Consider the following 24,638-nt stretch of genomic DNA (forward strand, 5'->3'; position numbering starts at 1 on the left):
TTATCTTTATGCGGACTATATGGTCCATACATGCCTAATGTAGGAGCAGATATCCATCCCAAAAGATATCGAGGAGAGGTCTGATCCACCCAATTAAAGGGATCACAGGCGTTGGGAGTCATTGTGACTCATTGGAAGCTGGTAAGAGGCCACGTGTGTCACACCCCACCACCTGAAGCACTTTAAGGAGCATATTTTTTGCACGAATTGCAGAGACACTTGCTATATAATTATTTTTCACTGGAGAGCACGAATATATCTGCTTATATTTGATGAGTTTTTTATGCACGCACTATTAAGCACTTTTATTTGCTTGCTGCACGGAATATTATATATTTATATAATTGATTTGCTTGTTGCATGTACAATATATTTATTTATTTATTTATTTATATATAACTATTTATATATTTATTTACCAATAAGCAACAGAAATATTTTTTAATTTTGAGTTGTGCACTTTAAAATATATCTATTACCTTTAATTATAATAATTTATTCACTAATAAGCACTTCTAATACATATTTAATACACGTGCTACCCTGAACAAGTTTTATTCCAGTAAATATAAAAGATCACCAGCGCCTTTTTCATCTACGTCCCATATTTTATATTGTTTTCACAATTAAAAGGGCAGCAGGTTCAGATATATCTTTAAAAAGAGCCAGGCGCCTTCCTATAATTTGCTGTTGTTTTCATGTTACAAGCATTTGGATGTGTTTTTTTTGGACTCTGTGTTTGCTCTAAGATTCATTTCTAATGTATTAGGGCGCTGCATTTTGTTATGTTGTATGCTTTTGAGGCATTTCTGAATATTTACCCTGTTGCTAGCTGTCTTCTTTTTTTGTAGTTTCTGTGGTTTTAGTGCTGACTTGTTGTTATATATATTTTTTGGTATATTTGAAAGCTTGTATTATGTTATGTTTGTCATTTAGATCAAACACAATATGTAAAGATGCTGCTGAATTATGGAGCTGACCCCTGCATCGTCAACCAGCACAAAAAGGATGTTGCAGCTATTCTGAAACAAAGAAAAAATTTCAAAGCAGAAGATGTAGTAAAAAAACATCTGGCAAGCCAACCTCCACCTGTTTTTCAGTCAGCAAAAGTTACAGGTATGTATTGATATAAAAGCACAAAAAAAAAATCCTCCCTGCAATATCTCACTATGCGTAGAATGGAGGGTGGTGAGAGAGCAGCAAACGCCCTTTGCTGTGTGTACCGAATCGCCCTTAATGGCTGGGTGTGATCCTCAGGACTCAAAAAGCATACACAATAAGAGGATTAAAGATGCACAAGATATCGATCCTATATACCATGCTACATGAGCCGGCCTCCACGGTCCTTGCTTATACACCTACATTTAAGTGGGAGGAGGATGCGGGTGACTTGGAGGATGACGAGTGGAGTGATGCTCTGGATGCCTGTAAATTGGTCTCTCCTAAATTATCCGACCGCCTTTACGCAAATATACATCCTCCACCGCACATACCTTACCCCCCTTTTGACAGCCAAATACCGACAGGACGCCTCTGACACCTGCCCTATGTGTGGACGGGAACTGCAAACTTTCTATCATTTGCTTTGGAGTTGTCCGGAAATCCAGGGTTACTGGGCACAGGTAGTTAAATTTCTCCACGACACTATGGTTTCCCTGATACCAGCATGAATAAATTTACTACTATATTTTTACATGAAACTTTGTTCTCAGCCCTGAAACTGATAGCGAGACACTGGATGCGAGACAGACCCCCTACTTTCCATGACTGGCTCAGAGAAGTTAATGCCACTATACCATACAAGAAACTGCTATATACACATCGTAGCTGCCCCACGAAATTTAATAAGATGTGGGACAGGTGTACTCAGGCCCTGGAGACGTGTACTTAATTCGAGGCCACCTCTCCGTCCACCACACAGTTGTTTTGTATACCTGCTATTTGATGTATATCCCGGTCTTCTTGCCTTACGATGTCATGTAATTGTTCCATGCCTATGCTGCTTGCTCAGGTTACATTTTACAATGTGTTTGCGAATATGTCTTTATGATCCTCATGTCCAGCTGTACTGTTCACCGATTTTTTAATAATTTATAGATTATTGCATTACCCTTTTACTGTTGTTTGCACTTATCTGTTCAATAAAGAACCGTTTGATTAAAAAAAAAAAAAAAAAAAAAAAAAGATGCACAAGATAGTCTAGATACGAAGATCAATCGGTTTGCAAAAATTTATCAGTTTTATTGGCACTTTAAATATAATACATCTATATCAAAAAACCTCCACCACACTAAGTTAAAATTTGACAATATTTTCAAATGCTTGCTTAGCAACTGCTCACATCGCACAAACATACACGCACACTTCCTTATGGTGGATAAATGCAAGTGAGGACGTCCCAAATAGCGATAAAGGAGTCACAGGGTCACCATCTTGTGCATAGCCCCTTTTAAAAGTAGTATATAACGTACAATGTCTTTGGTATGCACACACTAATCCCTGCTTGGATTCCTGGGCTGTGTGGCAATCAGAGAAGTCCCAGATTGAATATATACACCTCTCCTTGATAGTGCATCAGGCCGATTGAGTCTTTCGTCCTCCTCCTGAGTATCGCTCTCACTCAGCAGAGTTCCTCCATACAGAAGTCCCGCAGTAACCTCACAGTTACACCTTGGTCCATCAGCAACTTCCTGGTTTAGGTGCGCATGTGTGCAGGTCTGCGAGATGACGTTGCACTGATGCGTTTTGCTCGACAATCAAATTGCGCTTCTTCAGAGCGAGGAGGGGGCTTCCAGGTGCTGTCTTAATACTTAAGGCGTAATTAAACTGATACTGAATGCTTGAGAATAATTCTCTCCTTCTACAAGTGTTTGACTAACAACCATTATGTGGGTCATTTAAATTATTTCTTCCTTCAAAATAAATACATTTAATTGCTATTTTACAGCCTGCTACTGTCATAATTTATATTCTGTAGTAGAAGTCAGAGTAAAACTTTAAACATTTTGTGTCCAAAGCTCCAGGTTAAAGTAGAAGGGGAACAGGGGATTACACATAATACCTATATCCCCAGGTATACACTATATTACCAAAAGTATTGAGACACCTTCCTTTACACACACACACATGAAGTTTAATAGCATCCCAGTCTTAGTCCCTAGGATTCAATATTGAGTTTGCCCACCCTTTACAGCTATAACCGCTTCATCTCTTCTGGGAAGGCTGTCCACAAGGTTTAGGAGTTTGTCTAAGGGAATGTTTGACCATTCTTCCAGAAGCGCATTTGTAAGGTCAGGCACTGATGTTGGAGAGAAGGCCTGGCTCACAGTCTGCAGTCTAATTCATCCCAAAGGTGCTCTATTGGGTTGAGGTCAGGGCTCTGTGCAGGCCAGTCAAGTTCCTCCACACCAAACTCGCTTATCCATGTCTTTATGGACGTTGCTTCATGCACTGGACCAGATCATTTGGTGGGGGGGGGGGGGGGATTGTTTTTCAGGGGTTGGCCCCTTAGTTCTGGTGCAGGGAACTCCTAAGGTGTCAAAATACCAAGACATTTTGGACAATTGCATGCTCCCAACTTTGTTAGAACAGTTTGGGGATGGCCTCTTGTTGTTCCAACTTGACTGCGCACCAGTGCACAAAACAAGGTTCCTAAAGACATGAACGAGTGAGTTTGTGGGGGAGGAACTTGTTTGGCCTGCACAAAGTCCTGACCTTAACCTGATAGAACACCTTTGGGACAAATTAGAGCAGCGGCAGGCCTTGTCCAACATCAGTCCCTGACCTCACAAGTGTGCTCCTGGAAGATTGATCAAACATTAGCATAGACACACTCCTAAACCTTTTGGACAGCCTTCCCAGAAGAAGCTGTTATAGTTGCCAAGGGTGGGCTAACTCAAAATTGAACCCTGCATACTAAGACTGGGATGCCATTAAAGTTAATGTGCGTGTAAAGACAGGCGTCCCAATACTTCTGGTAATATAGCGTGTAAATTGCATTCTGTATTTAACCCTTTTGGGATTAAGGTTCCAAGTCTATATAGTCACATTTTCTCATTTTGGATCAAAAGTGTATCAAAATCACCCCTCCTTGGTGGGAGGTTCAGGACATTTTAGGTCCTTTAATTTTACCTTTAACTCTTAGGCCCTTTGGCTTGCCTTGGTGGAATTGGGCAAAATTTACTGCTAAAGGGCATTCATCATCATTCTTTCTGATATATATTTAATGTGTTTACCAAGAAATTACACTTTGCTACAATGTAAAGTAGTGAGTGTACAGCTTGTATAACAGTGTAAATTTGCTGTCCCCTCAAAATAACTCCACACAGCTATTCATGTCTAAACCACTGGCAACAAAAATGAGTAAACCACTAAGTGAAAATGTCCAAATTGAGCCCAAAGTGTCAATATTTTGTGTGGCCACCATTCTTTTCCAACACTGCCTTAACCCTCTTGGGCATGGAGTTCACCAGAGCTTCACAGGTTGCTGCTGGAGTCCTTCCACTCCTCCATGACGACATCACGGAGCTGGTGGATGTTGGAGACCTTGAGCTTTTCCACCTTCTATTTGAGGATGCCCCACAGATGCTCAATAGCATCTGTGGGTCTGGAGACATGCTTGGCCAGTCCATCATCTTTACCCTCAGCTTCTTTATCAAGGCAGTGATCGTCTTGGAGGTGTGTTTGGGGTCGTTATGTTGGAATACTGCCCTGCGGCCCAGTCTCCGAAGGGAGGCATCATGCTCTGCTTCAGTATGCCACAGTACATGTTGGCATTCATGGTTCCGTCAATGAACTGTAGCTCCCCAATGGAGGCAGCACACGTACAGCTCCAGACCATGACACTCCCACCACCAAGATACACTTGTCTTTGTACTCCTCACCTGGTTGCTGCCACACACGCTTGACACCATCTGAACCAAATAAGTTTATCTTGGTCTCATCAAACCACAGGATATGGTTCCAGTAATCCATTTATTTAGTCTGCTTGTCTTCAGCAAACTGGCTTTCTTGTGCATCATCTTTAGAAGAGGCTTCCTTCTGGAAAGACAGCCATGCAGACCAATTTGATCCAGTGTGCGGCGTATGGTCTGAACATTGCCAGGCTGAACCCCCCACCCATTCAACCTCTGCAGCAATACTGGCAGCACTCCTACATCTATTTCCCAAAGACGGCCTCTGGATATGACGCTGAGTAGGTGCACTCAGCTTCTTTGGTCGACCATGGCGAGGCCTGTTCTGATTGGAACCTGTCCTGTTAAACCGCTGTATGGTCTTGGCCACCGTGCTGCAGCTCAGTTTCAGGGTCTCTAAAAAATCTTATACCCTAGGCCAGTGATGGCGAACCTTGGCACCCCAGATGTTTTGAAACTACATTTCCCATGATGCGCATGCACTCTGCCGTGCAGTTGAGCATTATGGGAAATGTAGTTCAAAAACATCTGGGGTGCCAAGGTTCGCCATCACTGGCCTAGGCCATCTTTATGTAGAGCAACAATTTGTTTTTTCAGATCCTCCAAGAGTTCTTTGCTGTGAGGTGCCATGTTGAACTTCCAGTGGCCAGTATAAGAGAGTGGGAGCGATAACACCAAATTTAACACACCTGCTCCCCATTCACACCTGAGACCTTGTAACACTGAGTCACATGACACTGGGGAGGGAAAATGGCTAATTGGGCCCAATTTGGACATTTTCACTTAGGGGTGTACTCACTTTTGTTGCCAGCAGTTTAGACATTAATGGCTGTGGGTTGAGTTGTTTTGAGGGGACAGCAAATTGACACTATTTTATACAAGCTGCACACGCACTACTTTACATTGTAGCAAAGTATAATTTCTTCAGTGTTGTTACATGAAAAGATAAAATCAAATATTTACAAAAATGTGAGGGGTGTACTCACTTTTGTGAGATACTGTATATATTCGTCCATCACGGCCATCCTCAACAGCAATTGATACATATAATAATACAATATACAGATCAAAGGTACATTAACGGTCAGAAATAAAACAATTTAGATAGAAATCAATATTTAAAGGGATTTTAAAAGGCAGAGGGTTTTTTTTTTTTTTTTATGCATTCTATGCATTAAGATGAAAAAACCTTCTATGTGCAGCAACCCTCTTTAGCCCCCTTCATACTTACCTGAGCCCGTCTTTATCCAGCGTCTTTATGTTGCAGGAGTGTCTAAGCTGCCTGGGGATTCCCTCCTCATTGGCTGGTACAGCAGCGTGGCTAGCTCCCACTTCTGTCTATCAAAATCATTCAGCCAATCAGGAGAGAGAGGGGGCGGGGCCGGGTTGCCGCTCTGTGTCTGAATAGACACAGGGAGCTGTGACTTAGCTCGGGTGCCCCCATAGCAAGCTGCTTGCTGTGGGGGCACTTAAGAGGAGGGAGGGGCCAGGAGCACCGAAGAGGGAGGATGTGCGATGTGAGCAGCTGCTAGGCTAGCATTTGACAATGTCAGTTTTTACTCTTGGTGTGGTGGAGGTTTTTTGAGATGGATGTATAATATTTAAAGTGCTAAATAAGTAAAGTAAAGTGCTAAATAGTGTCTAATATTTAAAAGCTGTGTAATTTTTGTAAAAAGATTGATCCTCATAACTAGATTAGGTATGTAGTGATGTCTTCATTCCTGTGTAACTGAGGAAAAAGTTTGCTAGTAGCCTGTGTGATAAACTCAGGAATTGTTTGAACTTCTGTAATTTTTCTATTTGATATCTGTATTGAGATTTTCTCTCATTTTTTTGTCCCAGAAATACAGCAGTTGTGAGGTAATCTTTGCAAAGTTGAGAAATATACAGTGCCTTGCGAAAGTATTCGGCCCCCTTGAACTTTGCGACCTTTTGCCACATTTCAGGATTCAAACATAAATACATAATACTGTAATTTTTTGTGAAGAATCAACAAGTGGGACACAATCATGAAGTGGAACGAAATTTATTGGATATTTCAAACTTTTTTAACAAATAAAAAAATGAAAAATAGGGCGTGCAAAATTATTCAGCCCCCTTAAGTTAATACTTTGCAGCGCCACCTTTTGCTGCGATTACAGCTGTAAGTCGCTTGGGGTATGTCTCTATCAGTTTGGCACATCTAGAGACTGAAATTTTTGCCCATTCCTCCTTGCAAACCAGCTTGAGCTAAGTGAGGTTGGATAGAGTGTGTTTGTGAACAGCAGTTTTCAGTTCTTTCCACAGATTCTCGATTGGATTTAGGTCTGTATTTTGACTTGGCCATTCTAACACCTGGATATGTTTTTTTGTGAACCATTCCAATGTAGATTTTGCTTTATGTTTTGGCTCATTGTCTTGTTGGAAGACAAATCTCCATCCCAGTCTCAGGTCTTTTGCAGACTCCGTCAGGTTTTCTTCCAGAATGGTCCTGTATTTGGCTCCATCCATCTTAACATCAATTTTAACCATCTTCCCTGTCCCTGCTGAAGAAAAGCAGGCCCAAACCATGATGCTGCCACCACCATGTTTGACAGTGGGGATGGTGTGTTCAGGGTGATGAGCTGTGTTGCTTTTACGCCAAACATAACGTTTTGCATTGTTGCCAAAAAGTTTGATTTTGGTTTCATCTGACCAGAGCACCTTCTTCCACATGTTTGGTGTGTCTCCCAGGTGGCTTGTGGCAAACTTTAAACAACACTTTTTATGGATATCTTTAAGAAATGGCTTTCTTCTTGCCACTCTTCCATAAAGGCCAGATTTGTGCAGTATACGACTGATTGTTGTCCTATGAACAGAGTCTCCCACCTCAGCTGTAGATCTCTGCAGTTCATCCAGAGTGATCATGGGCCTTTGCAGTGGTCTGATACTCCTTCCATTTCAATATTATCGCTTGCACAGTGCTCCTTGGGATGTTTAAAGCTTGGGAAATCTTTTTGTATCCAAATCCGGCTTTAAACTTCTCCACGGACCTGCCTGGTGTGTTCCTTGTTCTACATGATGCTCTCTGCGCTTTAAACGGACCTCTGAGACCATCACAGTGCAGGTGCATTTATACGGAGACTTGATTACACACAGGTCGATTCTATTTATCATCATTAGTCATTTAGGTCAACATTGGATCATTCAGAGATCCTCACTGAACTTTTGGGAGAGAGTTTGCTGCACTGAAAGTAAAGGGGCTGAATAATTTTGCACCCCCAATTTTTCAGTTTTTTATTTGGTAATAAAGTTTGAAATATCCAATAAATTTCATTCCACTTCATGATTGTGTCCCACTTGACACAAAAAATTACAGTTTTATATCTTTATGTTTGAAGCCTGAAATGTGGCAAAAGGTCGCAAAGTTCAAGGGGGCCGAATACTTTCGCAAAGCACTGTATAACCCTTGACCTCTGTGCTTGGGACAGGGCAATGAAAAACATTTAGATTACTGAAAAAAATAGTCCTAAAATTAGGGCTATCTACAGCGCTTGCTAAAATTTTTTTATATAATATTATGTGAATATAAATATATATAAAGGAGCTAATGTGCAAAATAAATTTTCAAATCAATTTCTCAATTTGCAAATAGTGCCAATGTGCTAATAGATATACAAATCAATTAACCAATATTCCAAGTCCATACGTAGATAAAACTTATACGTCCTACGTGGACCGCACAGCGTAGCACACGTGACACACGATTGGAACGCAAGCCGGAATCACCGCCGCTCGCCACTCTGCACAATCGTCCTGCATGTCACGGATATCAGCACGAGATATCCTTGCTGGAACTTGCTGATTTCGCTGTTTTAAACCTTGAATTTTTGGAATAAACCTTCTATTACAATATCACACTATCTGGAGTTTATCTTTTTATCTATTATTACCTGAGCTTCTCTATGGATCCGTGAGGAGGAAAACCACCAGCGGCAGAGGAGGATTCTTAAAGGGAACTTACCATAAAGCCTGGTTGGTCTCAATATTATATGATATGTGAGACCCACTCCATTTGGTAAGTTACCCACCTTACATTATATTGCACGGGAAGAAAGCTTCAAGCACTTTTTGCACCTTTTACCAGTCACTAAATTTTGACTTGAAAGAGCACTGGCACATTTCCTAAGAAAAGGATTTTTCACGGATTATATATTTTAATTTTATTTATACCTTGGACATTTTTTGATATATAGTTATTGCACAGAAGAAAATGTATTGATTTATGCATGAACCTATAATATTGAGTTATTGATTAGCACACGCATTTGCACTTTGGAATTTTATATTTGTAATTCTACAACCTACATTGTACACTAGAAAAATAAGAAAAAGTTTTTATAAGTTTTATCTACGTATGGACTTGGAATATTGATTAATTGATTTGTATATCTATTAGCACATTGGCACTATTTGCACATTGAGAAATTGATTTGAAAATTTATTTTGCACATTAGCTCCTTTATATATATTTATATTCACATAATATTATATAAAATTTTTTAGCAAGCGCTGTAGATAGCCCTAATTTTAGGACTATTTTTTTCAATCCCCATTTTTTACTACTGCTGCTGCTACTCCTTACACAAATTCAAATTTATTATTATTACATTTTATATTATTTTATACACACGTTTAAAGGTAATTTATATTTAATAACTCCTAGGCGCGGGGAGTATAACTTTTTTAGAAAAGGGATACTTACCTTCATTTAGATTACTGATTTGAACTTAGATGCATTGTTGTCTATCCAGTTCTGCTCCAGAGCAATTTCTTTTCTTTGTCACAAACATGTAAAAATCCAAATTTTTGGCCAAAACGTTACATAAACCCCCAGAACATTATATATTTTCTGAAAGCAGAGGCCCTGTAGAAAAAAAGGTGATAGTTGCATATTTTGGTTTCATGTAATATTTGCACAACTGTTTATTAAACTCAAATTTTTCAGATAAAATATAATAAAATTAATTTCTCTATCATCCATTGACAGACGCAGCCTCCATCTTCATTAGCGGAATGGGTTATGTTGCCCCTGCAGGAATTGTCTAGGCAGGAAAAATTTAAATGTACACGCCCACAGGGCCGTCCCCACAGGCATAACCCACACACCTTCTGCTCAGCAAACCAGAAGGAATAGGACCTAGGTTTCCTGCTGGGACTTCGGTCTCAGTTTTTTTTTTTTTTTTTTCTTTTTACTCACTTTGCTAGCTAGTGTTCAGGGGATCCTCCTGGTGATCTGCAAGCAATGCCAGCTGGGGTTTTGCACTGGATAATCTAGATCCTTAAGTTCTCCCCAGCCTGGCCTACGAACGTGAGCAGGTTATAGTCCCACACTAGGCCTCGCCATGACGGTGCCCCTTTCTGGATGGGGACGAGCCTGCGAGCGGATGGTTCGCCGGGATGTGACGACATGGAATGCCCTGAGTTGCAGCGTACACCTCGGCTGGGAGCACCCCCACTTTGGGTAGGAGGCAGTCTACCCGGAGCGGAGCCCACTTGGTTCATGGTATGGTGAGTAAATGGGACCCCCCTTGCCCCTGGTGACCTTGGGGATGTGGGCCCTCTCCTGGGGATAGTATAACCTGTACTTCCTAAAAGATCCCCCTGGCCTGTCAGGTACCTGGCCTCTGTGCCCTGTCTCCCTCTCCCGCCCCCGCGGGGGGCTAGATAACTGGGGTGCCTGGTGTCCTGAGGGGGGGGGGCAATGGTACCTTGTTGCTTGCTAGGTCTTGTTGTAGATCCTTGAGGCCTTCATTGTGGGGGTCCCTGGCCGCATGGCACGCCGTGAGCACCTCTATCTTTAGTGTGGGCAATGTGTTTATTTTTCCCATTGACTTGTATGGGGCAGCCATTTTCCCTGAGCTTCCTATTAAAATCTTGTGTAGTCCTATACACTGCACTAGCAGTGTGACCTTTTACATCCAGGCCGAGGTCACTTGCTGTGATTCTTCTTCCTGATGCAGGCCATTTCTCTCTGGAGATGGTACAGTACTGGGGTCCCTGCGGGCATATCCCTGCACACTCTGCTGTTAGTGTATATTTAAGAGGACTCTGCAGACCGCTGTGATCGGCTGTGGGAACCGCGATCAGTGCGTCGTAAAGGGGCAGTACTCAGTTTTTCTGTAACTTTAGATATGAAGTCCCTGGCTGTAAATTCACCCTCAGACCCACACTGCGCGTCTCCTGGGCCGTCCGGATCGCAGTCGCTGGCAGCGATTTCAGCAGCTCTGGAAAGCCTGGCAACAAAAGTTGATTTTGTTATGAAAAAGGTTAATAGCCGAAAACGGTCCCTGCCTTCTCCATCTTTGGTGGAGTCTTCTGATTCAGAGGCTGATGTGGTCGCCACGGACACCCCCCTACCTGAAGGGTCGCTGTCCTCGCAGTCGGATGGTGAAGAGGACCTGTCTTCAGCTGCAGCGCGCGAACACGCTTTGGTGGAAGCCCTGATTATTTCAATGAGGGAAGCTTTAAAATTGGCTTATAAGCCCACGCTGGCAGGGACATGGGTGGCCTTTGGCTCCTGTTAGACCCAAAAGTCTGGCAAAGTTTTTCCCTGTCCAAAGGCTTTTCATGATATTGTGAATGACCAATGGTGGCGCGTTAAGCATGTGCTAGTTGTGCCAAAACGCTTTAAACGCCAGTATCCTTTTGCTGATATGGTCTCCAACTGTTGGACGGTGCCACCTAAGGTGGACCACCCTGTTTCCAGGTTGAACAAATCTATCATTGTGCCTGTGGAATATTCCCCGTTGTTTACGGATCCGGTGGACAGGCGGGTGGAATCCCTTTCCCGCCATCTTCACGTGTTGGCGGGTTCCATTTTGAAACCGTCTTTGTGTCTGTTTTGGTATCACAGTTACGGAATGGATTAGGGTTCTGAAGGGGAACTTGGACCCTGACGTAGTTCCCTCAGAACTGATGGAACTTGTGGACCAGATGGCCCAGGCCCTGGTGTTCCTGTGTGATGTGATCCTGGATGCAGCTCCCCTGGTGGCCAGAGTTTTGGCTGTGGGAATTGCCTGAAGAGCTGGTCGGCTGGCCAAGCTTTCAAGAAAGCCCTGACGGATCTCCCTTTTCTGGGAGAGCGTTTGTTTGGCAACTCACTGGATGAGTTGATCAAGGGTCTGGCTGGCAGGAAGAGTACTCTTCTTCCTCAATCCTCTAAAGGTAAAACACCCCGTGCTAAGCGGGGTCTTTACTTTACTGCTCATAGATGTTTTTTTTTCCTGGGGCGCAAGAAAAAGGTAAGCCATTCAGGGCTTCTGGAGGGTCTAAGAAGCACTGGGGCAAGTCCAAGAACAGACAGGCCGGTGCTGCGGACAAGTCCTGAGCATGAAGAGGGGCCCTCACCCGTTTCTGGGTTCTGGGGACGTCTGCTCTTCTTTCAGGAACCCTGGACTTCCTTTGTTCAAGAAAAATGGGTTTGCGAACTGATTTGTTCCGGGTACAAAATCAAATTTTGGTCCCGGCCGGGGGACAGCTTCATTCAGTCAAATCTTCACCTGTCTCCAGAGCATTTGAAAGATCTTAGGGAAGCTGTGCAGGACCTCCTGGCTCAAGGTTTGCCTGTTCCACTGGATGAGCCGGCTACGCGGTTCTCCGGTTTCATCTGCATTTGGACAATGCCACGGCTGTGGCTTACATCAATCATCAAGGGGGCACCAAGAGTGTCCTGGTGGCCAAGATGGTGGCTGAGATTCTTGTTTGGGCGGAAGCCAATGTTCCAGCTCTTTCTGCAGTCCACATCCCGGGTGTGGAGAATTGGCAAGCGGATTACCTGAGTCGTCAGGTGTTTGATCAAGGGGAATGGTCCCTTCATCTAGAGGTGTTTCATCTCCTGTGTACCCGGTGAAGGACTCCGGAGGTGGGTCTGCTTGCGTCTCGACCTCAACAAAAAGGTCCATAAGTTTGTGGCCAGGTCTTGGGATCCTCTGGCCGAGGCCACAGATGCTCTGGTGGCTCCTTGGAGCCAGTATCGACTGATTTATGTCTTCCCTCCGCTCGTACTTCTGCCAAGGTTTCTTTTTGCCGGGTGGCGGTGGAAGGCATTCTGGTCGTTCTGGTGGCACCAGACTGGCCCTGGCGGTCTTGGTACGCAGACCTGGTAAAAATGGTGTCTCAAGGATCGATCTTCCATCCTGCTTTACGGTCGCTGGCTTTAATGGCTTGGCTGTTGAAAGCAAGTTATCGAGGGATAGAGGCCTTTCTGACTCGGTGATTCCTACTCTTTTGAAGGCCAGGAAATCGATGTCAAGGAAGATCTGTCATTGTACGTGGAAATTGTACATATCATGGTGTGAATTGCTGCAGCTGCACCCTCGCTTGTTTTCTATAGCTAGGGTTTTGGCCGTTTTTACAAAAAGGGGTTGAGCAGCGATTGGCTTTGGACACTATCAAGGGCCAAGTGTCGGCCTTGGCTATTTACTTCCAATGTCCATTGGCTACGTATAGCTTGATTCGCACTTTTATTCAGGGGGATGCGACATCTGGCTCCTCCGAGAAGATTCCCGTTGCCTCAGTGGGATCTCAATCTGGTTTTGTCTGTTCTTCAAAATCCTCCTTTTGAGAATATTAGGGAGATTTCTCTGCTTTCTTTGTCGCAGAAGGTTGCCTTCCTAGTGGCTATTACTTCTGCATGCAGAGTATCTGAGTTGGTGGCGCTGTCCTGTCGTTCGCTTTATTTGGTGGTCCACAGAGCTAAAGTGGTTCTTCAATCTAATCCGTCCTTCCTCCCTAAGGTGGTGTCAGATTTTCATCTCAATGAAGACATTGTGTTGCCTTCCTAATGTCCTAAGCCTAAGCATTCCAAGCAATTTACCTTGCACTTTTTGAATGTGGTTCGGGTAAAAAATGTTTTTTCTGACGGTTACGGTGTCTTTTAGGAAAACCAACTTATTCTTTGTCCTTACGGATGGACTTCGAAAAGGTTTGGCTACGTCCGCTGAGACCATATCGAGATGGATCAGGCAGACGATTGTTCAGGCTTATTCACTCGAGGGTTAGGTTCCTCCTTTGCCTGTGAAGGCGCATTCTACTAGAGCGCTCAGTGCCTCTTGGGCTTTTCGCCATCAGGCCTCTGTTGTACAAGTTTGTAAGGCAGCGACTTGGTCGTCTGTGCACACATTTACAAAATTCTACATGGTGGATTTGTTGGCATCTTCGGATGCCTCTTTTGGCCGCGAGGTTTTGCAGGCTGATGTTTTGTAAGAGAATGTTTTGATTCTCATAGGGTTTTTTTTCACCTGAGCGAGCTCCTGTTGTTTTGGTTGAGTTTCATGTTACCCAGTTGGCTAAGTTTAGCCTTGGAGTTTACATTCACTTCTGGTTGCGTTCTTCCCACCCCTCATGCCTACACTGCTTTGGGAAGTCTTATTCAGCTAATAAAGATGAAGGCTGCGTCTTTCAATGGACGATAGAGAAAACAAGATCTTTGTAAGATCTTACCATAAAATCTTTTTCTCTGAAGTCCATCGACAGACGCAGCACCCACCCCTCTGATATGGGGATGTTTTTTTCATCACTGCTTACAACTAAACTGGTTTGCTTAGCAGAGGGTGTGTGTGTTATGCCTGTAGGGATGGCCTGTACATTTAAATTTTTCCTGCCTAGACTACTCCTGCAGGGGGCAGCATAACCCATTCAGCTAATGAAGATGGAGGCTGCGTCTGTCAATGGACTTCAGAGAAAAAGATTTTACTGTAAGATCTTACAAAAATCTTGTTTTTAGTGCAATGCAGCGCAATATAATACCCTTTTTTGGTTAAAATATAAAAGGTGAGGTTGCATCGAGTAAAAAGATACATAGTTTTATGTTTGAAAATTGCGTGCACCGAGGATATCGCCACAAACCATGGTGCCTAAAAATCACCATAGGTGACGCTTTAAAAACCATTACAGCTCATCAATTTACAATGCTCTTATGCTAGAATTATTGTTCTCACTTTGATGATTGAGGTAATATGTCGTGTGGTGCAACCATGGTTTACAGACATGTACGCACCCTGGACGTGCTTTTACGCAGATGTGCGGGGCAATGGGTTTTGGCAATTTTCTTTTTCATTTTAATCTATTTTACTATCTTTTTTTTTTTTTTTTCCTTTTTTCCTTTTTTTTTTACTTATTTTTTCGTCATTGCTATCACAAGGGGTTAATTAGCCCCTATGTGAAAGCATTGGGTAGGTGACTAGTACTCTTTGGAGACATTAGCGGTCTAATAGATCTCAATGTCTCCCTTGCTCTTCGCACCATCTAACCAAGCACAGATCGGCTTGGTTGGATGTGACTTCTCTCTGTACTGGCCAGGAAAGTGTGCATATGAAACCGGACTTGACATCACTAATGGTTTCATTTTTGCATCTAAAATCGAGGCATGGATTTGCCTAGTCTCACTGCAGTCTCTCTCCCCCGCCGGCGGCTGTGTTCTCAGGCGTCGGCAAGCACTGGACCGCCCGGGAACCACAGGAGGAGGGTGGGCCGCCAGAAGGAGAGGGGTAGGGGGGACACCGCGTGGCCGGCTGTGTGAAAGTGGTCGGCAGCTATGGAGCTGCTGCATCACTTTTACTTTGATGCCGGTCGCCGGCTTTACAAAACTCACACAGGCTGATGGCTACTACTGCAGTCATCAGCTTGTGATCAAAGGTTCACTCTTTGGACGTACATATTTTGCCCAAAGAGCTGAACTGGCCAATGGAACTCCACCCATGGCTGAGTACAGATCAGTAATACAGCGATGAGTACAGAGCTGTAAAACGAAAATAGAAAATGTTATATTTCAGTGCATTAAAGTAGATGTGTTTACACTTCTAAAAGCATGTTTATACAAGTGTGAGCCACTTCTAACGCCAGGAAGAAGCAGCTGTAAAAACGTGCTTTCAGTAGCTTTTTCCATTGGTGTGTTATTGCACGTTTGGCCACTTCGCTTTTAGCAGCGTTTTTTTTTTGCCTCCATTCAAAATCAGTGGTTCCCTATGGGAGCCTATTGATTTGAATGGAAGGCGTCGGAGGAGGGCCGGAGGAAGAAGACGACCAGAGGCAGAAGAAGAGCGGAGGGCAGAAGAGCGGAGGGGAGAAGAGCGGAGAGGTGAAGACCAGAGCGGAGAAGACCGGATGACGATTTTTAATAAACTTTTCAAAACGTCTCCTGTCATTATTTACATACACTGCCTTTTATGGGGTGAATGGGTAGGGGTACAATGTACCCCATACCCATTCACATAGGGAGGGGGTCTGGGATCTGGGGGGCCCCCTTATTAAAGGAGACTTCCAGATTCCGATAAGCCCCCTGCCTGCAGACCCCCACAACCACCGGCCAGGGTTGTCAGGAAGAGGCCCTTGTCCTCATCAACATGGGGGCAAGGTGCTTTGGAGTGGAGCCCCCCTGCCCCAAAGCACCCACACTCCCCATGTTGAGGGCGTGTGGCCTGGTATGGTCTGGGGGGTGGGGCCGCTCGCTCATCCCCTCCCCTTTCCTGGCCTACCGGGCTGCATGCTTGGATAAGGGTCTGGTATGGATTTTGGGGGGGCTACCCTCAAAATCCATACCAGACCCGAAGGACCTGGTTTGGAACCTGGGGGGGACCCCCACGCCGTTTTTCCCATTTTGGAGTTCCCCCTCAAGATTCTCACAGTGCAAGTCGGATCATAGCGAACCATTGATTTTGAATGGAAAAAAAAACGTATAGCGTGGCTTAACGCACGTTAAGCAACGTTATTCAGCCTTTAGCTGCGTCAGACGTTTTTACAGCTTGACGCTGCAGCTCCAGAACGCACTGGTCCTGGAGTTTTTTTGCAGCTATTAAACGCCTATGCCACTTGGAGCTCCTAAAAGCTCTGTGTATGCATGAGGCCATAGAATAACATAGATGGGCGTTCTGCAGCTGCAAAAAAAAAACATCTGACGCTGCTAACAGCAGCTGCAAAAACGTCCTGTGTGCATGGGGCCTAGATGAGATAATTACAACACTGGCAATGAAGAAGAATGTTACTCATCTATACGCTTACAGGCTTATACCTGTGCTTATGCAAGGACTTTATGGAAAATTTTACTCAGGACCTTTCTGTCAACAAGATCCAGAGTATGAACGTCAGTAACCTGTGTGCAACTGGTCTAGTACCTACTGGGGGTTTTGTTAAAAACAGCTGTTTGCTTTTGTTGTATGCCATTATAACATTCTATATTTATTTATTTTCATTTTTTTTACTGACTTTGTCTATAGCGACATCCAGTGAATCTGCTGAAGTATCCTCATTTGCCTTGGCTTTGGAGGGATTTGTAAACTTCTGCAAACAAGCCAGTCCTTCAAATAAATTTCTTCAACACCAGTCTGTTAAGAGTTTTATGACTGCATTGTCTTCAGTGAAAGGTAAAGTGTTATTGGATACTGTGGCCACTGCCCCCAACTATAAATAGTCTTTTTACAGCAAGGAGCACTGGAAGGGCAAAGCATGTCAAATATGTACAAAGAAATTTCCAAGCTCAAACTTGCCAATCGGCCAGCAACCAACAGAATTGACCTGTCTAACAATATGCGTTAAGAACAGGGGTTTAGTCTGCACACATTTGCAAATACATGCGTAAGCTACAGGCCCTGTCAAGGCACCCTGTTTTCAGTAGTCCCTAACTCCACCTTCTTAGAGTCTCCACAATGGGAGCACATGCATTTTAGCACTAGCACCAGCAACTTGTTTTAATTACCTTACAGCTTGTCTATTCCTTGCTATACTATTTGTTACTGCTTATGATGGGTAGTTATTTTAAAAACCAAAATAGTAATTTCCTTTAAGTGATCTTCAATTGAAGTGACAATCTTAGGATTGTCAATAAAAAAAAAAAAAGAACACAGAGAAGCTCTGATCCTCTCATTTTTCGGTGCACCGCTGGCGGTCCTGGCTGATTTTGCCCCCTGCCAAGTGCCCCCAATGGCAAGCCTCTTTTGCGATGGGGACACTGTGAATCGACATTGTCCATTCACACACAGTGTATAGCTCTGACCCCCCCCCTCTTCTGGTTGGCACACTGGTTATGATTGACAGTAGCAGGAGCCAATGGCTTGCGCTGCTGTGCTAATGAAGAGAGAGACCTGGGAGAGCTGCTGCTCTAATGCATATCGCTGTATCAAGATGGGGCTCGGGTAAATATAAAGGGGGGGGGGGAGGGAACTACTTTGCTTAATTATGAAACTAACTTATTTTCTCTGTCGTCCATCGACAGACGCAGCCTCATCTCCCATCAGGAGTAGTCTAGGCAGGAAAATTTGAATACATGCGCCCAGGGGGCTGCCCCTCCAGACATAAACCCCCCACTGCACAACCCAGCACATCCGTTTGTATTCTGCCTAGAGAAGTAGACCTAGGTTTCCTGCTGGGACTCCGGTCTACGTTTTTTTATTCTTTATAGAAAATTTTCTTTTTTTTCTCTTTACTCACCCACTAGCTAGTGTTCAGGGAAGAATTTCCTGGTGATCTACAAGCAACGATGTCGGCTGGGGCTTCGTACTGGATAATCTAGATCCTTATGGTCCCCCTAGTCTGGCCTACGAGCTTGAGCAGGTTGTAGTTTCGACCTAGGCCTAGCCATGACGGTGCCCCCATGTACGGAGGGGGACGAGCCTGTGAGCGGATTCCTCGCCGGCACGCAACGATCTGAGTCGCAACGTTACCCATTGGCTGGCAGCACCCCCACTTCGGGTGGGAGGCAGTCTGCCCGAAGCGGAGCCCACCCAGTCCATGGTATGGTGAGTAACTGTGCCCCCCTTGCCCCTGCTGTCCTTGGGGGGGATGTGGGCCCTCCCCTGGGGATAATGGGATTTGTGCCTCCCAAGAGATCCCGCTGGTCTGCCCGGGACTCGATCTGTGTGTCCTTCCCTCTCCCTGTCTCTGCGGGAACTGTGTGTCTGGAATGCTCTGGCGTTGGGGGAGGGGGGGGGGTTGGGCTTGCTGGTCCCTGTTGTGGTTCCTGAGGCCTTCATGTGGCTGTCCCTAGCCGCATGGTGCACCGTGGGCGCTGCAATCTTAGGCGTGGGCAATGGAATTTTCTCCCCATAGATTTGTATGGGGCAGCCATTTTGCCTGCAGCTTCCTATTGTTTTGTATGGGCATCCATCTTTGAGTAGCCCTGGTGCTATACTTGGCAGTGTATCCCTATGAGGAGACATCACTTCCTGTGTGGTAATTTCCTGCTGCTGAGCCAAGGTCCCTTCCTGCTTTTCTCTCCATGCTGTGGAAGATTCACAAGGCTGTGTATCTGAGGTGGTAAAGTATTGAGGGTCCCTACGGGCATATCCTTGCATTTTCTACTATGTTTGATTTAAAGGGGCTCTCTGCAGACCGCTGCGATCGGTGGTGAATACCGCAGTTGGCGTTCTTAAAGCTACAGTACTCAGTTTTTTGCAATTTGCACTACGGAGTCCCAAACTGGAATTTCACCCTCAGACCCACTGTGTGCGACTCCCGGACAGTCCGAATCATAGTCGCTGGCCGCGATTTCAGCTGCCCTGGAAAGCCTGGCGAATAAAGTTGATTTAGTCATGAAAAAGGTTGATAGCCGTAAACGCTTGCTGCCGTCTTCATCTGTGGAGGTGTCCTCTGATTCAGAGGCTGATGTGGTTGCCCTGGATGCTCCCCTTCCTGAGGGGTCACTGTCCTCGCAGTCAGATGGTGAAGAGGACCTGTCGTCTTCAGCTGCAGCGCGGGAACGCACTTTGGTAGGAAGCCCTGATTATTTCAATGCGGGATACTTTAAAATTGGCTGATGAGCCCACACCGGCAGGGACGTGGGCGGCTTTTGGCTCCCAGAAGTCTCCAAATGCTGATAGGGTTTTCCCTTGTCCCGACACTTTTTCAAGAAATTGTCAATGACCAATGGCGGCGCGTTAAGCATGTGTTAGTGGTGCCAAAACGCTTTAAACGCCGTTATCCTTTTGCTGAAAAGGTTTCCAACCGTTGGATGGTGCCACCTTAAGTGGACCATCCTGTTTCCAGTTTGAACAAATCTTCTATTGTGCCTATGGAGGATTCCCCAGTTTTTACGGATTCAGTGGACAGGCGGGTGGAATCCCTTTCCCGCCATCTTCAAGTGCTGGCGGGTTCCATTTTAAAACCAGTTTTTGTGTCTGTGCTGGTCTCGTAGACGGTGACGAAATGGATTAGGGGTTTGCGGGAGTCTTTTTGACCCAGAGACTGTTCCTCCAGAAAAGCTGGAACTGTTGGACCAGGTTATCCAGGCTCTGGTGTTCCTATGTGATGTGTCTTTGGATGTGGCTCCCCTGGTGGCCAGGGTCTCGGCCGTGGACATTGTTTGAAGATGCATGGTCTGGTTGAAGAGCTGGTCGGCTGGCCAAGCTTCTAAAAAAGCCTTAGCTGATCTCCCCTTTCTGGGAGACAGATTGTTTGGCGACTCATTGGATGAGTTGATCAAAGGCCTGACTGGCAGTTGGAGTACTCTTCTTCCTCAATCCTCCAAGGGTAAGACACCCGTCCCAAGTGGGGGTCCCTCCTTTTTTGCTCATAAACGTTTTTTTCTCAATCTGGTTTTGTCTGTTCTTCAACAGCCTCCTTTTGAGAATATTAGGGAGATTTCTCTGCTTTCCTTGTCGCTGAAGGTTGCCTCCCTAGTGGCTATCACTTCTGCCCGCAGAGTCTCTAAGTTGGCGACGTTGTCCTGTCGTTCGCCTTATTTGGTGGTCCACAGGGATAAAGTGTTTCTCCAACCTAATTCATCCTTTCTTCCTAAGGTGGTGTCGGATTTTCACCTTAATGTAGACATTGTGTTGCCTTCCTTCCTAAGCCTAAACATCACAAGGAAGTTTGCCTTGCACTCTCTGAATGTGGTTCGGGCTATAAGGGTTTATCTGACGGTTACTGAGTCCTTCAGGAAGTCGGACTCTCTATGTGCTTCCGGACGATCCACGCAAAGGTTTGGCTGCGTCCACTGCGACCATTTTGAGATGGATCAGGCAGATGGTTGTTCAGGCTTATTCGATCAAGGGTCAGGTTCCTTCTTTCCCTGTGACGGCGCATTCTACTAGAGCGCTGAGTGCCTCTTGGGCTTTTCACCAGCAGGCCTCTGTTGTGCACGTTTGTTAGGCAGCGACTTGGTTGTCTGTGCATACCTTTACCAAATTTTACAAGGTGGATTTGCTGGCTTCTTCAGATGACTCTTTTGGCCGCAAGGTTTTGCAGGCTGCTGTTTCATAAGAGAATGTTTATTTGTACTTCTCTTTGGGGCCTTTTATCTGGGTGAGCTCCTGTTTTTTTGGTTGAGCTCCATGTTGCCCGGTTGGCTACGTTTAGCCTTTTGGAGTTGACGTTACTGTCCGGTTGTGTTTTCCCACCCCTCATGCCTATACTGCTGTGGGATGTCCCACTCAGCTCATAAAGATGAGGCTGCGTCTGTCGATAGACGATAGAGAAAATACGATTTTTGTAAGATCTTACCGTAAAATCCTTTTCTCCGATGTCCATCCATTTTTTGGTTGAGCTCCATGTTGCCCAGTTGGCTACGTTTAGCCTTTTGGAGTTGAGGTTACTGTCTGGTTGCGTTTTCCCACCCCTCATGCCTATACTGCTGTGGGATGTCCCACTCAGCTCATAAAGATGAGGCTGCGTCTCTCGATGGACGATAGAGAAAATACGATTTTTGTAAGATCTTACCGTAAAATCCTTTTCTCCGATGTCCATCGATACACAGCACCCACCCCTCTATTTGGGGTTGGTTCTGTTGTCTTCACTGGTTTTAAACTAAACTGATGTGCTGGTTTGTGCAGTGGGGGTTTATGCCTAGAGGGACAGCCCCTGTGGCTCAGCACATTTCAGATTTATGGGTCAGAGACATGGATTCCTGGGGTACAGACTGGAGTTTCGTTCCCTACTGCTTCCCCTTTTTATGCCCTCAAACCTGCCCACCTCTACGCCAAGATTGCGGTCCCATTAGACTTACAACCACTTCACTCTTTGAGAGTGATTGTACCACTTGTCTCAGACTAACATTTTTAGAGATATTATTCAAATCTATTTGTTGCAAATGCCGAGTAGTTTTACCATTGCATCAGTGGTTCCTGCAATTTGTGGTGGATAAGCAGCCCTTCCAGTGTCTGGCTCTTCTTTTTTGGCCCTGCTTGCCCCTGATTTTTGCATTGCTGCACTCTGAATCCACATTGAGTATCTGGATGACTTTCTTTTAAAGAATCACTCCTCCTGGGCCCTGCTTGCCAATGTGTGGTGGACAATACGGACAATTCAGCGCTCATGGTGGATTCAAAACCTACTGGAGTAGGTGATGGATCAAACCCACTACTTTTGTACCTGTGCCAAGTCTTGGATTTGGCCCAAGTGTTCTATACCCAGTGTAACGGAACCTCAGACCCACACTGTACTTGTGGGCTTCCGTCAGTATACGGCTTCCTACCATCCAGTACATAGATATATATTCCAGCCGCACAACATACAAAAAAATAGCCTGAACTTAGCTTGCATGCGTCTGAAAACATTAACTCCTTTATTGAACAAGAAACAGACTTTTATACACTTGAGAATTATGTCAGTGACTACATGAACCATGGGCTGAATATTTACCCAAAACATAACACAATGATTAGATAACAAGGTACAGCTGACTCATGGCTAATCCCATCTTGACAAGGTTATCATTCACATGCTAATTAACTCAGCATAGTTAAACCAGACTGGGATGACAAGACTGCCCGGCAACAAAGCTAAAACAAAATACAAAATTACACATTATACTAATTCTATAAACAGAACACCTTATCATACAGACAATGGCAAGAGACCCCAGTATCAGTCTGTCTGTCTCCCAAGTACATGGAATACACATTATTAGAAGTCTAAACGCAGAGTAAATCAACATAATTACGAGGTGTGGAAGACAGGTGATTGCGCTAATGATATTATCTGCTAGGAGTCTGACTGTGTGAAGCCTTATTGGCAATAGGCAGCTAGGCCTAGAGTCCCAGAGTCTTCATATATTCTTTGAGATATCTTGTTCACGAATATTACTGTCCCAATTGAAGCAATCCAAACCATTAAGTATCTGTCTCTCACTCCCAGTGACGGTGAGTACCGTCACATATCTTCCCCCTCAAAGGTAGACTAACCAGATACCAGACCTCCAATCCGTCTGTGCCTGAGTTAGTCGGGTAACAAGTCCCAAAGAGTCAATTCATCATGGCAGCTTCCTTGATAAAGTTCCACATAGTTTGTAAGTTTGTCCTGGCAAGGCGCAAACTTACTAGCTCACAGACTTGCTCTCATTAGTCTGTGGAAGTCTGGTTTGGGCAGGCCAGACTGGGCTTCTTGGTCACCCTGTGTCCCTAATAGACACAATGTGACTTAGACATAAGAGGGGTCTAGGAGGCTAAGAGAGCGATTTTCCAACCTCTTTAAGGTAGTTTGTGCTCCATGGGCCCTCCCAATGTCTGCACCCACCCCGTACCCCAAACAAATTAAAAACCAGCAAATCCGCGCTTAGGATAGAAAACTCTAAAACCAAAAATTTGAGGAGACAGAACGGAACTAGGGACCTGATAAACGCTGTGCGGGAGCGATCCCCAAATATCGACCTGCGTTCCACCCCTGCAGGGGTACCTGAGTCTGGTAAGCGGGGGACCTAAGGAGAGGGGGAGCACCTTTTTCTTTTCCCGCCCATTCACTGCACTCCGGGCTATTGCAATAAGAGCACATTATCACTTTCTGTGGACTTTTTTACTACTATAAAGATATTGGACACTTTTTTATCAAATTGTATTTATACTTTGTTGTGGATTTATATATATTGATTACAGGTTTGACTGTTCTTATGAATTTTATTAGGGAAGCTTATCCCCTTTTTTAAACCTTTAATAGAACACCTATTTACCTGTATAAGGTTGTATATAGGATATTAATCGTCACATTACTGGTTTTTGCACTTTAACTACACTTTCCAGACATAGCACTCTTTGGTTTTATGCATTAAGGGAGCACAACCTCCCCCCTATTTTTTGGATACATTACACTCTCATGAATATTTATATTTTCTATTTGCACATTTTTGCTTTGTTGCACTTTTTATTACACCTGCCAGATATAACACACTGCTATATCATAGTTATATTTTGAGGAAGCACATTTCCTGTTTTTTTTATATATTGTACACATTTTTTCAATAATATACACATTTATTTGCACTATATAATTTTTCACACTAAGGCCTCATGCACACTGGACGTTTTTACAGCTGCTGTTAGCAGCGTCAGACGTTTTTTTTTGCAGCTGCAGAACGCCCATCCATGTTATTCTATGGCCTCATGCACACATAGAGCTTTTAGGAGCTCCAAGTGGCATAGGCGTTTTACAGCTCCAAAAAAAACCCAGGAACTGTGGGTTCAGGAGCTCCAGCGTCAAGCTGCAAAAAACGTCTGACGCTGCTAAAGGCTCCATAAGGCTCCATAACGTTGCTTAACGTGCGTTAAGCCACGTTATACGTTTTTTTTCTTCCATTCAAAATCAATGGTTCCCTATGGGAGCCTATTGATTTGAATGGAAGTCACACCGCAGGTCGGATCGGGGTGATCCGACTTGCGGTGCGACCTGCACTGTGAGAATCTTGAGGGGGAACTCCACGCCAAAATGGGGAAAAAAACGGCGTGGGGTTCCCCCCCAGGTTCCAAACAAGGCCCTTCAGATCTGGTATGGAATTTGAGGGTAGCT

The 24,638-nt window shown here is 44.6% G+C and overlaps 1 protein-coding gene across 2 annotated transcripts in view; it reads left to right on the top strand.

Annotated features, from left to right (window-relative positions):
- The window catches only part of TRANK1 (tetratricopeptide repeat and ankyrin repeat containing 1), a 338,849-nt gene that overhangs the window by 139,534 nt on the left and 174,677 nt on the right, over positions 1–24,638 (top strand). For both annotated transcript variants that reach the window (XM_082258385.1, XM_082258386.1), the window contains exons 10-11: positions 937–1,116; positions 17,147–17,293. In XM_082258385.1, coding sequence (XP_082114511.1) covers positions 937–1,116; positions 17,147–17,293 — 327 coding nt within the window. The remainder of the gene's footprint in view (positions 1–936; positions 1,117–17,146; positions 17,294–24,638) is intronic.

The sequence above is a fragment of the Pelophylax lessonae genome (assembly GCF_965119305.1).
Source record: "Pelophylax lessonae genome assembly, chromosome: 5".
Lineage (NCBI taxonomy): Eukaryota > Metazoa > Chordata > Amphibia > Anura > Ranidae > Pelophylax > Pelophylax lessonae.